The sequence below is a fragment of the Moschus berezovskii genome, chromosome 3, assembly GCF_049115385.1.
Source record: "Moschus berezovskii isolate FMDL1 chromosome 3, NW_MosBer_1.0, whole genome shotgun sequence".
Classification (NCBI taxonomy): Eukaryota; Metazoa; Chordata; class Mammalia; order Artiodactyla; family Moschidae; genus Moschus; species Moschus berezovskii.
The window spans coordinates 75999724-76015568 of NC_142462.1; the positions used below are offsets into that span (position 1 = coordinate 75999724).

The window sequence follows — 15845 nt, forward strand, 5'->3', positions numbered from 1 at the left end:
AAAGGGAAGAGCACACTCTTTAAAATAAGCAAGACTTTGCTTCAATCCTATTACCTCACATCCAAGCCCTGTGCCCTTGCTGAACCTATTTCTCTGTTTACAAAATGGGATACACGTCTACCTCAGAGAAATATGTGAGACGATGTACATAGAACGACACATAACAGCCACTCAGTCATGTCAGTTGCTTTTACAGTTTACTAAGCGTTTTCCCAAACAGTATCAGCAACGACAACCCTGCGGGATAAATTCATCAGATATCGCTATTTCTCATTTACAGCCGAGAGAACTGGGGCTCAGAGATGTTAAGGGAAGGAGAGAGGAAAGAGAGATACTTGGCCTCTAATAAGCAGGTGTGCTGACCGGGTCTGCGGAAGGGATGCTCTATCACCTCTGGGGATGCTCACCTCAACCCCAGGCAACAGGCTGTCACAACTGCAGTTTGCAGCGAGACATATAAGGTGAAGGAGCTAACTTCACCAAAGGCCACATAGCTAGCTGGTTGCTTTGGTTAAATATCTGGTCAAAGTGCCTATGTAAAGGGTTTAGGAGCTTTGTAAAGGGTTCAAGGGCCTTGGTTAATGGTTTAAGAGTCCTGGTAAAGGGCCTAACAGTTCTGACAGGATTTAAGAGCCTTAGTTAAGAGGGTAGGTGCCCCAGCTAAAGGTTTAAATGTCCAGAATCTTCTGATTCCACGTTTAGGGCTCTTCCTACAACATCTAATGAAGGCACATTTCAGAAGGTGGGATCTCTCTCCAGTTCAAGGGAGCTGATTGTTTCTCCAGACCTAGCAGTTCTGCCAGGCCAGTGGCATCCAGCCTCTTTCCTCAACAAAGCATTCTCCTCCACAGGCCACCAAGGGGTGACTGGTAGCCTGCACAGTATGTGAGTAATATATATCTCAATTTCAGGTATATAACAATGTCCCCTCTGATCTGTGGTGATGATGACATTTTAAACAAGGTTAGTAACTGAGCACCTTTCTAGAGAATGTCCGTTGGAACTCAGACATTGGGTGATTGAAAATAACACTTTACACTTCTAAGGTGATTCTGTGAACGGGCTGAAGCCGGGTGACATGGGTGACTACTGAAGCAAGGCCATGCTGTCACGAGGCCATACTGTAAAGACTATATATGAAGACTGGCCCCCAGAAAGGTGTTCAGCTTCTAGTAATTGAAGGAAGAGGCAGGTTATTTGCACAATCATCTGGTGAATGGCTCTTCCCTGGTACACACATTCCATCTTCAGACTCAGACCCCAAGTGCCCTTGCAGAGCAGATTATGTGTGGGTCCAGCACATTCCTACCTGGGTTTCCTCTAACCACGGAGACTTTCAACAAAGCTCTGCTTTTGTTAGTAACTTTGAGACACATGAGAAGTGAGCTCTGTCACAGCCCTGAAGCTGCACCACAGATGGACGTGTCCATCTTGACCCTGTGACCAGAATCCATGTGAGAAACAGCACAGCAGCTCCTTTCCCCACTGAGCAAGTGGAAAGAGAAGCAGCAAGGCGCCCGGAGGATTCGGGAACCATTAACAGGAAAGTAGACCAAAGGCAGGGTTTCTGAAACATCTCTAAATAGCAATCTGACCAACATAAAAACAGATGAGAAAAGAAAAAGGGAGAAAGAACAAAGAAGGGAGGAAGGGAGGGAAGGAGCCATTCATTTTGAAAATTCAATGACATATTTCAGGAGCCATGAAATGTGAATACATTCATGGATGAGTGACAGCTGCGTGCCATTAATCTTAGGTCTATCACTAGGTTCCTTTCTCTTTCTCTATATCTAACTATCTTGGCAGGAATATTGATCTTCTAGCCAAAAACTCTTCCCCAAACCATACCAAGATGACACTGCTCACGTACAGGTTTTCCAATCCCAAAGTCCGGTTATCTTCACCACTGTGTGAAAACAGGAACCCTGCAGGGCAGCAGACGGCCCTCAACAGGACAGACACTTGGCCAAGCCCCAGGTGGTAGCGCAAAGGACACTCTGTCCAGTGAAACCCTGCATAGACTGGCCTTGGAAAATACTGGAGGTTTGCATCCCCCCAAAAAGAAGGTCATTCAAAACTCACCATGGGATGAGTGGGAGCAGGGGAGGCACCAGGCATTTTAGCAGAAGTACACAGATCAGTGGGCCCTTATCAAACACTGCAAACAAGCTGTTATGCCTAGGAAGAGCCACCTTTCCTCTCAGATTGTATATCACTGGGTTCATCTCAGGTACCACAAAGGATAGTGAGAATCTAGTAAGTTAAAATGAGGTGTGGAAAGGTCACCAGAAAAACAGCAAAAAAAACACAAAACAATTGCTTTCATCAGTAAATGATTTCTCTCAGGGGATTAATTCTCAGCTTTGCAATTTTGTCAAATTTGCAATGTTTTTGAAATTGCAATTTTTTGTGCACGATTTAAAATAAAAGTGACCAAATCCTCCTGCCATACTAGGTAATCAAGATTAAATTACCAGCAGTTAACACTAAAACAAAGGTAAAGATATTTGGCTTACACCTAATTGAATATTTCTGAAGTTTAAATGTGTAGAAGACTTCTCAACGTGAACGTCTCTGTTCCAACAAAGATGTCCCATTTTGCAGTATTCGATCCATGGAGTTTCTAATTACACATATATAAGTCCTGGCAGCATGATTACAGTTCAGTTTTGCCTTCTGAATCTAGGAATGTGAAAGACTTGTATATGCCACTGGTTGGGAGTCATCAATAACAAGTAATGAAAATTCCCATTTATCATTTCTAGGATCAACACCAGTTTGACAGCAGAAAATGGCATTATTTCCTTGGCTCGAATTACTGTTGTAAAGAATCTGGAAAAATAAATCCCTCAGTCCATTCAGGAATATTCTTCTCCCAATTAAAGTTTCAAAGACTGCACATAACACAGAGTTTTACTTTTTTCTATTAATATTTGCATTTTAATTTCAAAAGTCCCTGTCAATTTCACTTCTATAATCCAGTACATTTATATTCTCAAAATCTTAACTTCTTATCCCAGGAATCCTTTTAATATTTAATTTTTTACCTTGTTCAGTTACTGAAAAACATCTTAAAGTTTATCTATTACTTTACTTGAGTTGATTTTTCTTCTTCTTTTTTTAAATTTATTTATTTTTTAGTTATAGGATAATTACTTTATAGAATTTTACTGGTTTCTTCCAAACATCAACATGAATCAGCCATAAGTATACATACAGGGTCTCTGTAACAACCTGGTGGGGTGGTGGGGATGGAGATGAGAGAGAGGTTCAAGAGGGAGGGGACATATGTATACCTATGGTTGATTTTTTTTTCTTTAGTTTGTGAAATTATCCATTTGGTGATCACATAACTAATACGCAAAAAGTTCTTATTTCAATTCTAAAAGCAAATCTGACTCAAGATCATAAGAAAAGTATTTTGCAAATCAACAATTGTTTATTTCAGACTATAATCAAGTACCACAGGCTAGATTAAAAGCTTAAGGATAGGGATTCTGCGCACCCCCCTCCCCGATTTAAAATAATAAAGGTAATCAAACCTTCCTGCCAATCTAGGTGATTGTGAAATTTAATTACCAGCAGTTATCATTAAAACAAAGGCAAAGCAATTTCTTTTATACATAATTGAATATTCCAGAAGCAAATTTCTAAAGAGTTCTCAGAAAATGTATTTAAAAATTAATTTTAACCTGATTATTTCATCTGTTGTGTCCCAGCTGATAATGTAGAATAAATGAGATGCTTAGGTGATGTGGTCCACCAGTAGCAGGTAAGAACACATTTACAAGAAAATCAGATAACGTTAAGCTTAATACTGAGTAAACAGATTTTTACTCTTCACACAAATCCATCCAAACGTAAACCTCCCACAGCTATTCCTCTAAGAGAAGTTTACCCATGGTATTCTATTCGAGTTCACCTCTCCATATGCTGGAGACTACAGAATCAACTGTTCCCTTCTTAGTGCTCAATTGCTCAAATAAATATATCCTGAGGTGTGCAGAGCTGTACCATCAAACCCACTGCTCCCTGAACAGAAAGAAATCCTCCCACAGCAGCAGCCTTGAGTGATCTGGCAGCTCCATGATTGAGGCTGTTGATGGGCCTATAAGCATAACTGTCCAGAGAAGAGGACCACCAAAAAAACAGGTGAATAGCCCTAAGAAGGGAGTTGAAAATTAGGCTATGAACTTCCCTATCTCCAGGCCTTTGCCTAAGATTGTCCCTTTCCCTAAAATGCCTTTCCTGCTCTCTGTTTTCTGAAAACATCCCACTCATTCTTCAAGGCCCAAGTCATAAGTCACCCCTACTGACCCCTCACAACTGAGGTCATCCGTCTCCTCCCCATAACTCATTTTCTCAAAATAGAATATAGATTGTTGTTTGTCCATCTCTGCTACTGGATGGGGAGGGAAAGGATCTTGATTCATCTTTCTATTCCAAACACTTGGGATTATGCCTGAAACCTAAAGAAACTTAATAAATGGAGCTCGAACCTCAAGACCAAATCCAACATGCAATGCAAGAGGCAGATTTGATATGTGTTGGACTTACTTCTGTACCTAGAGTCTAAGCCAGTGAAAGCTTGTATTTTTTCATTCCTCCAAGGAACAAACTTTATTCGCACTGAGCATTCATTAAATGCCACACCCTATGCTAAATGCTCTATACACACTACCTCATTTAATCTCCATGACATTCTTATGAAATAGTTCCTATTATTAGCATTAGATGAGGAAACTGAGGCTGGGAGAAGTTAAATAACACACCCCAACTTATCCACTGGTGGAGCCAAATTCAAGGACAATATCACAAAGCTTCAGAGCTAGAAGGGTATGTGTGTTAGTCGCTTAGAAGGGTCCAAATCTTTGTGACTCCATGCACCATAGTCCACCTGGCTCCTCTGTCCATGGAATTCTGCAGGCAAGAACACTGGCGTGGGTTTCCATTTCCTTCCCCAGGAGATCTTCCTGACGAAGGACTGAACCTAGTTCTCCTCCATGGCAGGCAGATTCTCTACCATCTGAGCCACCAGGGAAGCTCTAAAGAATTCTTATTTTCCTCACTTAACGTCCTTGAAGCTGAGGCTGAGGCCAACCTGAGGCCTGGCACATAGTAGGTCCACCTACTATGGAAAAAACAGTGATTAATAGACTGACAAAGTGCCCTCTTTTCTCAGACTCTGACCTTTGCCTGAGACCCAGCTGCCATCACAAACAAGCTCTATTCTTTCCTGCCCAACACTTCTCACAGGTGTGAATTGCTTGTGTTTTCTGAATTATTCATGATCCACATGATCGTAAGTGTGCTTAAAAAGAGAATTCTGGTTCTCATATTTTTCAAGACAAAGTGCCTGATTAATTGGTGAATTAGCCAATATAAGCTCATGGGCTAGGTTGATTCATATTAAACAACATATCCCTGCCCACTTTTTGAATCTCAGCTTTCCTGTTATCCCTCAGTTTTCATTAGGATTTAAAACAGTGGTAACTAAAGCAAAAAATATAATAGAACCTTGACACGCATCTCTATCCTATCTACAAAGCAATTAACATCATCTGGGAGTTGGTGATGGACAGGGAGGCCTGGCGTGCTGTGATTCATGGGGTCGCAAAGAGTTGGACACGACTGAGCGACTGAACTGAACTGAACTGAACTGAAAGCTTATACTGTGCTGCTTCAAACCCATGTATTCTTCCTAAGGCTGAGTTAGGTTTTTCAATAAGGCTCCTTAAGCTTAAGGAGATATTTCATCAAGATCTGAAAATTCAGCGCCTGTAATTTATACACCAGTAAATCATATGATAATCCTGCCTTATTGTCCTTTCTCTTGTCTTCTTTCCCTTCATCACCACTCTCCCACCAGTTCATCTTGTGGGCCATTTTCAAAGAGGGATAACCATATGCTAACCATAAGCCAACATCACTGTATTTTAAATTCAATGTTAGTCAACCAAAATGAATTGAAAAGCAGCATCAGTGGTTTGAGGGTACTAAAAATAAGCTGTAGTATTTGCTGAGTTCTCAGAATTAAAACCACAGGCGGTCAACTTGTTGCTGCTCTTAATAAGATATGACTGTTCTGCCCCATTGGCTGCTACTACCAGAAACTTCGACTACCTTGTACACATAACAACACTGTGCTTTTCATCAGTTGGTAATGACCAAGAAAGGAAGTGTTATTTCACTGGAACTAAAACCTGCCAAAAAAGATAATAGATGACTTGCAAGTAATCACGTTGTTCCATGTCACAATTGCACCTTAGTCAAATCACCTTGCATTTATGATTTAATTAGTCACACATCTAGAGATAGGGTTCCTTAATGCCTGGCTTGCTGTCCAATGCCTCCAATACAATGTTTCTTTCTTTGAGTTTAATTTTTGGAGAAATAATTTAAAACAGACACACAATAGAAATTAATACAATATTAATATATTGAGCATTTCCATTAGGATTTCAAGACCTTCTTGACCCCTGAATACTGTAGACTACAGTAAATGTCTTGTCAGCTATCCCTTTAGGGTTTGTCATTAAAGTTTTCAATGACCAGAGCGGTAGAAGCATTCTACCTAATGCATCATCCTGATTAGAAACCTGTCATACTCAGAATCCAGAGGGTCTGCTTCTATTGATTCCTACTCCTTCAGATTCATTAGCGATTTCTTCTCTTCAATTAGACCCGCTGATCAACCATAGAAAAGCTGAAAGCAGCCCTTCCTTCGCTCAGCCACACTTGAAAAAAAAAAAAAGTATGCCTGGAAAGTAAAATTACTAAACGTATTCTAGGAGGCCACAGAGGAAAATCACACACACGCACACTTGAAACTGGGCAAATGGTCAGAGGCTGGGCTTGACCGCCGGTCCCTAACTTCAATCAGAACCAGAATGACAGAATCCCTGTATTACCCCTATCTCAAGCCCATACACCAAGCGTGCGTCTCCACGGAGCTAATTTCTGAAACAAACAAAGAAAATGAAGTATGCGAAGAGCTAGGGTTTGCTCCCCCTTGCCTTGAATCTGGGCATCCAGTGGGGTGGGCACCACACAGCCAAAGGGTCGGGGCGCCCAGCGGCACCCTCACCTTCCCCGACCCCGCCAGCCCTGGTTCAGCGGCGCTAGAAAGTGCGAGCCCGCCCTGCTCGCCTCGCTTCTTGCCTGCTGCTCCACAAATCCCCAACACCCCCACTTCTGCACACCAAGGGCGCCCCCGCTCTCCCACCTCTGCGCTGTCAGACTCCAGGCGCGAAGGTGCTGTGGGCGCCCAAGGGTGCCGGCCAGCCAAACAAGTGTCACAGCGGCCGCCTGCCCTCACTCCGGGAGAGCGGGCAGAACGGCCACAGGTAGGCTCTCTCCATCCCAGAGTGCGGGGCGCGGGCAGGGGGCGAGGGACCCAGGGGGGCAGCAGCTCCCGAGGGGGTGAAACTCACCGGAGGACACCGAGGAGCCGGACAGGCTGGAGTTGCTGGACGCGGCCATCTCCGTGCGCCCCGCGCGACGCTTCTCGCTCAGCCCCGGAGCGGACGCCGCTGCCGCTGCCCTGGCCCGGCCGCTCGTAGCCTCCGCGGCCCCCAGCCCATGGCAAAGTCCGGGGGACGCGCAGAAAGCACCAGCCTCCGGACTCTGCCTGCACTTCCTGCTCCGCCAGATGACGCGCTGCTGCCGCCGCTATTTATTTGTGGTTTCCGTCCCTCTCCGCGCCTTCGCACGCTGTTCTCCGGGTGTCGGGGGTAGGTGGGAGCGGAGGGAGGACGAGGGGCGGCCGGAGCGGACGAATCGCGCCTCCAGCCCAGCCCCAGCTGCGGCCCGCGCTCCCCAGCGCGCGGCTGGGACCCGGGCTCCCGGGCGGCCCGGAGTCGCTCCACCAGCTCCCCGCACCCTCCCCGTGGGCTCCCGCCTCCCCAGCGGCACTTCAAGCTGCCCGGGCAAAGGCAGCGGGAGACAGACAGACAGAGCGACCTCCCCCTTCCCCCTCCGCCCCAACTCCTCTCGCGCGCACACAAAGGAAGGAGCGGAGACGCGGGAGCTCCGGGGCTGGCGCAGCGGCTGCGAGCTTGACAGCTCCTGCGACGGGGGCTGGAGGCGGCGGCTATGGACTGCGGGGCGGGGGGAACACCGGCCCGGGAGCCGGACCCAGAGGGGCCAGAGAGGCCGCGCGGGGGTGGGGGGCGCGGGGCGAGCGTGGCGGCGGTGCGCAGCGCTGCTCCAAGGGTTTGCGGGCGCCCCGAGCGGGGCGTGGGGGAGGAAGGTGGTGGGTCGCGGCGCCCCCGGCCAGACTAAGGAGCAGCGAGACACCCCGGGTGGGATGCAGAGGATGAAGGCGGAGTCACTAAGGACACGATGCTAGGCAGAAGGGGGCCTGGGATGCCAGAGAGGCTGTGGAGCGCCCCTTCCACTCCCCTCCAAATTGTCCTTTGTTGCTCTGGAGCCTAGGATCCCTGCCCTGCAAGAAGGTGCGTTTCCTAACAGACCCTCAAAACACCCACAAGCCAGTCGGGCTGCACTGAAGTACCCCAGCCACCAGACTGCTCGACGGGTCCACTGGGCTTTTGAGAGGGGCCTTCAAAGAAATAGAGACGTTCCAGATATGTCATCAGGCCCACACAAAGCCGGCAAACAGAAAGGTTCTCAGCCTGTGTCTTGCAAAGGAGCCTCACAAAAGACCTAAGACTTGGCAGCAGGTCCAACTGTGCGCTAAGGAACTGCTTAGGTGTGTGAGAGAACGAAACTCCGGCACAAGGTGTGTACCTTACCCCTGTATTTAAACCTAAATTAATTTCACTGGGAGGAAATCTCATGCCGATTTTTTTAAGTCTATTTCACGCTCCCAGCAGGATAATCAGTTCTTTCATTCCTGAAGCCTCAGAAAACTGTGAAATTTGAACAGAAATTGTTAGATCAAAGGAAAAAGCAAACATTAAAGGAATGAAAGTACTCTCATTATGTAGCAAAGTGGAAAGTGTTCACATTGGAGTAGTTCAATTTTTAAAAACACGGTTAAAAGGACATAGTCAATTTAAAAATTATCAGGAGTGACATAGGAACAGCAGCCAATCCTAGGGGGTCCACCTCAACCAAGCACCTAACACACGGTGAATAAATGTTGAATAATCACAGTATGCACCCATGTAACATTTTCTAGTTGATTTAAACTATTTTTTTTAATGGCCTCCAGGATACCATCCCAGTGTATGTTCCCAACAGGGCTCAATTTTTTTCTTATGGACTTCCCTCATGGCTCAAACAGTAAAGAATCTGCCCACAATGTGGGAGACCCAGGTTCAATCCCTGGGTAGGGAAGATACCCTGGAGAAGGAAATGGCAACCCACTCCAGTATTCTTGCCTGGAGAATCCCATGGACAAAGGATCCTGGTAGGTTACAGTCCATGGGTTCGCAAAGAGTCGGACATGACAGAGCAACTAACACTAACAGAACACCATCCCAGGGACACTCCCATTAAGGCAGCTTGCTGAATAGTTGACAGCTCTTGAGCACTCTACAGTCACACAGGACTAAGTCTTCCTGACCCTCATCTCCACGGTACTTGAAACATTCCTGTCTGGTATAAGGAGACCCAAGCACCCCTCTCCCTCCCCTCTTCCATTTTTCTTCTTTTTTGTGTGATGCAATCTTGGTGCAGTTTACCATGGAGCCCTTCAAGGACATATGGTCCATCAAAACCTTGACCACTCTATCAGAATATAACTTCCAGTTATTTTTTCCAGAGTTCTTCTGATCAAAGGCGTCATCTTCCTCTCTGACTAGTGATCTGTGTATCCCTCCAGATCTTTAGCTGGTGGACTGTCTAACTTGGCTATGTCACCTAAGTAGGCTTGTCTCCCTCTGGGCCTGGAAGGAGACAACACCTGGACTCAAACTCTGGTTCTGCCACTTATTAGCTATGTGACCTCAAGCGAGTGACTCACATTTACTGAGCTTCAGTTTCTCCACCTGCAACCATACTCCTGATAACGTAGGGTGTTGTGAAGATTAAATGAGATCTGTAAAGCCACAGTACCTGGCCAATAGTCTGTGCTCCGTAAGTGATAGTAAATTGTTTACTTGAAAGATGGAATGTATGATTTGAACAACTTTTGCTTTCTCCATTGCATCTGGAGATAACTGAGGGAACTAATCAGTAGTGGCTTATTCTACCAGGGGAAATTCTTTTCTTTGACCCAAGGTTTGTATCTTTCTTGTCCCACACTGAGCAACATGCAACAGGTTTCATGACTCAGAAGTCTCACAAAGGGATGTCAGATTCTATTTCTGCAGTTTGGATGATAATATTTACACTCAAAGAGCTTTACAGTCCTTAGTTAGAGAAAGTCAACCATGATTCTATGAAATAGGTCATTTTTATTACTCCAAGTTGACAGGTGAAGGGACAACAGGACACCTGTTGTGAAGGCATCACCCCAGGGCTACACCCTGTGCTACACAAAAGTAGTATAAGATGGAGAATAGTTTTTTCCACTGGGTCCAGAGGTCAGACGAATACAAGACCAATACACATGCTTGCTGGGTAGAAATGGGATGACTGGGGAGACTTAGCTTGATGGTAGGAGATGGATGGAAATTCTGAAGTATATTATTTTGAAGAACAAAAGGAAACCTCTAAGTTCAGAACTAAAATCTGAAAGATGATCAATAACTTGGATTGTTAAAGTCAGAGCCAAAGGAGAAAACTCAGCAGGCACGATCACTATTGTTTTTCTTAGATTCAGAGGCTAATGGCTTGCTGCTACTTGTAGAAATGTTTAATATCAATAAATTAGCAGCAGGTTGCTGAAACAACTTGCCAACCCCCTCCTCAATAGGCCCAGGAACCTGTTTGTGAACCTTCCAAAACATTTCTCTAAGTGAAACAATAATTCGTCTGTGTATTTTATTCACTCATATATGGCATTATTTCTAGGTAATGCCTATTTGCTGGTAAAGGGGGAATATTGGCCCTGCAAAGATCTTAAGTCTATTTGACAAGCAGGAGCTTTTCAAGACATGTCTACCTTCTTCAAATTGTAAAATACGTATGGGATGAAAGGAGTCGATAATGTGGTCTATTAACATTTTGTTTTAACTTCGCTTACATGCTTAGTTTAGCATGTAAAGCCTTCCCGCTTTCCCTTTCCAAACATATTTCCTGTTGTCCCCTTCACAAACGTAACCCCACCCCACCACACCCTGTACCACTTGGGACTGCCAGCACTGGCCTTTTCCCATCCCTCCCTGCTGGACATCCTACATACCCTGAAGGTTCAAGAAGAATGGTTCTTCTTGGGGAATCATCCCTGATTCTCATGCCAGAAACCAGCTCTCCTTCTGTTGAATTCCTATATTCTTTTCTCTGTACCTCTCAAATGGCAGATGCTCTGTATTGCCTTGGTCACAATTGTGGAATATATTTGATCTCCGTACTTTATTAAAGACTTCCTAGGGGGTAGGTTTCTTTTCTGGCCGGCCTTTGCATTCTTTACCATATTTTACACACAATAGGTGTTCAGTGGATATTTGTTGAATATGGGAGTAAACCAAGGAACAAGTGGTTCTCCTGGACACCAGTTAATTTTCACATCAGCAGCTGTGACCACTGAGTAACAAGGTAATGAGTGATGCATCTGGAACAAACACACACAAAAAACCTGATGAACATGTAAGGACACACTTTTGCTGTGAACAAGAGAAACTAAAATGGTGAAAACAAGAACAGATTCTGATGGATCAAATGTTTGCCATCCCTACCCTCACTCCCATCACAGCTGTTACAACTCATGTAATTTATTGTTTACAGAGTAGCTCTTATGTTACTGTAATTTGTTTATTTTTGCTTGACTGTTCGTTCCTTTGAAGTTGAAAAGCAGACATGAAAACACCACAGGGTGAATGTGGCTGCCTTGGCTGGGGCTGCTGCTGCTGCTGCTGCTGCTGCTAAGTCACTTCAGTCGTGGCTGGGGCTGGGCTCCCATATTTCAGGCACTCAGGGGTGTATGTGAAGGTCCTTCCTTTTCTCTGTGATAAGCCCAGAATGAAATATTCCTGACTTTCAAGATTAATCCAGTGGCCAGCATTCACTGGAGAACAGTGGAGCTATTTGTCAACTAGCTTTAAATATTTTATGGCAAATACTCTACATAGGAAAAGGGTCCTCTTGCCATCAATTTCTCAACATAGATATACTCTTTGTTGTAGTGAGAAATATTTCCCTTTGTAATTTTAAACTGTGTTTCTAATACTAAGATGCCTAGTCCTGTTAAAGAGAAAACACTGGCTCCTCGGGGATGTCAAGTGTAACTAGAGGCAGACGCTGAGAAACGCATTTCCTCCAAAGAAATGCGCCGGCAGCCCAAGGTGGGGTAACAGAGCAGCCAGCTCAGATGCCGCAGGTAGCAGCCCAGCCTCTGAACAAAAGGAGTCCACACCTGGGGTGCAGACAAAGGAGGCCGCCTCGCTACCCAATTCCCAGTTCACACTGCCTGCTGCGGGAGACCCCTAGTGGCCACACGCCGCAAGCACAGGTGTTCCTGAATCGGAAATGCGGGGGCAAGCACAGATAGGTGTTCCTGAATCTCCTCTGAGATGCGGAGGGATTCAGGGGCATCACTCTAAGCTTCCCTGTTGGCTGCATAATCTGGGAGTACCAAATACACTTATGCCACGGCTGTCAGCTACAACCTCTTTGACTTGAGAGAGAGACAAAGGGAGGAAAAGAGAGAGAAATTGAGAAATGACTTTTCTTACTATCTAAAGAAAAAAAAATCAAGAGTTCAGAAGTTCAGTGATAGAGTTCCAAAATTTGTTGAATATGCTTTCCTCTGCAGATCACCTCTCTGGTTTTGTTCCCTGGCGTTTAAGATAACAAAAATCTTTTCTACCCTCCATGTCCAAAGAGAAACCTAGTGTAAACTAAACTGGAGAGAGTTGGAAGCCTGCTCTGGGTAAATGTGTGTAGGAAGTTTGTTTTTCATGTCTTCTGGGGTAAATTTGGCTTGATGCTCTTTCACTGTCAAAATTTGCTTTCACAAAAGTATCGTATGGATTTGTTCTCTGCTCAATGTTCATTCATTATTTTACTCAGTGATGTTTACTAAGCACTCACTATGTGTCTGGGAGTATGTTAGGCCCTAGGAAGAAAGATAAGAGGAAAACTACATTCTTGCCCTGGGGTGTGCTACAGTGTGATGCCTCCACTCCTCCCTGGAACATTGACATTTTAGCTGGGGCAAGGTTTTTTGGTTGTATTTTATTTTTAAATACTGTACTCTAAATGTTCTGTGCCCTCACCTTCCAGAAAAGTTCCGAATCAATATTTTCATTTCATTCCCTGTGGCAGCTACAGATAGAACAATCTTTTTTTTTTTTTTTTAAGGAGGGAGGGTAAGTGAGCATTGAAAGAAAGCTAACAGACACAATATCTGGCAATTCTGATATTAAAATAAAAACATATTTAGCCTTTTGCAAATATTCCAGATTTTTTGTAAAATGAGGTGTGCAATGATTCTGGAAAAGTTTAATGTGTATCTGTGGAGTCAGACCAACCTGAATTTCAGTCCTAATTGTCATTTATTAACTGTGAGACCTTCAGCAAGTTACTTCTTAATCTCATGATTTTTAAAAATGGGGTGAACAATTTTGTGAAGCCCCAACAAAACAACAGATATAACGCAGCATCTACCACACAGAAGCCCAGTTAGGAGTTCTGGGTGTCTGGTCCTTAGAGCAAAATACAGTATACTGACACCTATCTCTCCAGAGCAGACTGGAAGAATAATGTCTGAGGCAAAAGTCATTTTCAACTCTGCCTATGTTCAGTGATCTGTGTGAGATTACAGTAGGACAGGTGAGAGAGGCCTGAGCTTTGGAGATTAATCCAGGTTCAGATCCTGGTTCTGCTGTGTATCATGTGGTAAGGAGCTTAATTATTCTTATTCTCATTTTTATGTAAAAGGCACTGATAGTGTATGCAACATTATTTTAGTACTCAATAATATTAATGTCCAGCAGAGTTTTACTTGTAGTAATTTCTGGAGACAGTGATTTTGCTGCAAGGAGAGTGTTTCAGAATCTTCAGAGAGTGGCATTGCTGCAAGGAGAGTGTTTCAGTGGCATGTGTAATATTAAAATGTTTACTCAAGTTTTTTTTTTTCCCTCTCTCTCTCTCATACACACACACACACACACACACACACACACCCTACACAAGATATCAATGCCTCACATTGAGACATTTTCCCACAGCCTCTCTGGATAAGAATCCTGGTAGAATCTGAAAGTAGGGTTCAGTGAAAGAATGTAGGCAGATTACTTAACTTTTCTATCAAAACCTGGCCCCTGTAAGAAAAAGAGGAGAAAACTAACGTGACTACTGCTAGTGTTGCTACTTTTATTACTGCTCAGAGCATCCCCTGCCACGAGTGATACAGAAAAATCACCTTCCATGGAGTAATCCTGTGCTGTGCGCCAGGACCATGCTGTACACATTGTTCCATATTCACAACAATCCTGAAGTGAAAATCCTGAGCTCCCTTTTCCATCTTGGGAAACTGAGGCTCAAAACCTATGTCACATCTTAGGACGAACGGCGACCCTAGTAATAGGTAGTATCATCTCCTCTTTATCTGGTTAAGAAAACCTAAAGTTAGAAAGGGTACATCATTTATCATGCTTATAGGCATCAATTTGAAGCCAGCTTTGGCTGATTCTTTTCACAATACATGAAAATTCTTTTCAAACACATAGTTTTTGTTTGAAGTGTCTTTCTGCTTTTTTTTTTTTTTTTGTAAACATTTTTCCAGTTCAAGCCTTTGCGAAGGTAAGAAAGGAAGTCTTTAAAATACATTTTCTTTGCTTTACTCACTCATGTATCCCTATTTGAACCTTGATAGTCCCACTGTCCTTGCCTTTGCAAAGGCCGGGTTCTGGACAGCTCACAGGATGACCTTGTGATCTGACTCCAAGGGCCTAGGCAGGGACAGGCCTAGTGTCAGGGATACTAAAGCTTCACCTACATGGAGGGATTTCAGGGGACTATAAGTGCTCCTGATCAGAAACTCCATCTCATCCCAGCTTTCAGATGCTGGAAGTCTCATGATTAGAACTTTTACTAATATTTTTTTCCAAAAAGAAAATGTGAATTTATGTATAGTTAATCTACAATTGTGTGTTAGCTTCAGGTAAGGGCTTTCACAATCTGACTTAATCAAACAGTGCTGTGAACACCTATTAAAATTCAGTCACCTTTGGGGGACCTAAGACATTAAAGCAGAACCATTTTCTCTTGAGTGAGTTTCCCCTACCCCTCCCCCCAAGCTGATTTTAATACCCAGGGATTTTATACCAATTTTAATTGATTTTAATACCAATAAATAGGATAGGGCTGTGCTCCACTGAAGATGTCTACAGCTTACCTGGGAGTCTCATTAAAATGCAGATTCAGATTCAGCAGGTATAGGGTGGGCTCCAATTCTGTATGTCTAACAAGCTCCCAGGTGATGCAGATGGCACATCAGCACACCTTGAGTAACAGGATCCTAAGATGATGACTTGCAACTCTAGCTGAATGTCAGAGTCACCTAGAAGGCTTTCAGAAATCCCCAACTTGCACCCCAGGACAATCAAATCGTAAATCTCTGTGGGTGGGAACCAAACATCAGTACTTTTTTAAATAACTCTTTAGTGATTCCAATGTACTGCTAAGCCAGTTATGGGAAAGATGAGAGTTTTAGAAAAGATATCATATTGCCAAAGGAGTCAGTTGGGAGTGGCAAGGGCAAATGTTGCTTTAATGATTCTTTGAGGACTGTCTCTGGTCCCAAAGGAAGAAGAGAGAATCAAGTTCTTGTC

General features: G+C 44.1%; 1 protein-coding gene across 1 annotated transcript in view; it reads right to left on the reverse strand.

Moving 5' to 3' along the window:
- Positions 1–7954, reverse strand: part of CHN2 (chimerin 2) — a 333380-nt gene extending 325426 nt beyond the window's left edge. Inside the window, exon 1 of the mRNA XM_055420952.2 lies at positions 7434–7954. Coding sequence (XP_055276927.1) covers positions 7434–7482 — 49 coding nt within the window. The 5' untranslated portion in view covers positions 7483–7954. The remainder of the gene's footprint in view (positions 1–7433) is intronic.
- Between the last annotated feature and the right edge of the window lie 7891 nt (positions 7955–15845).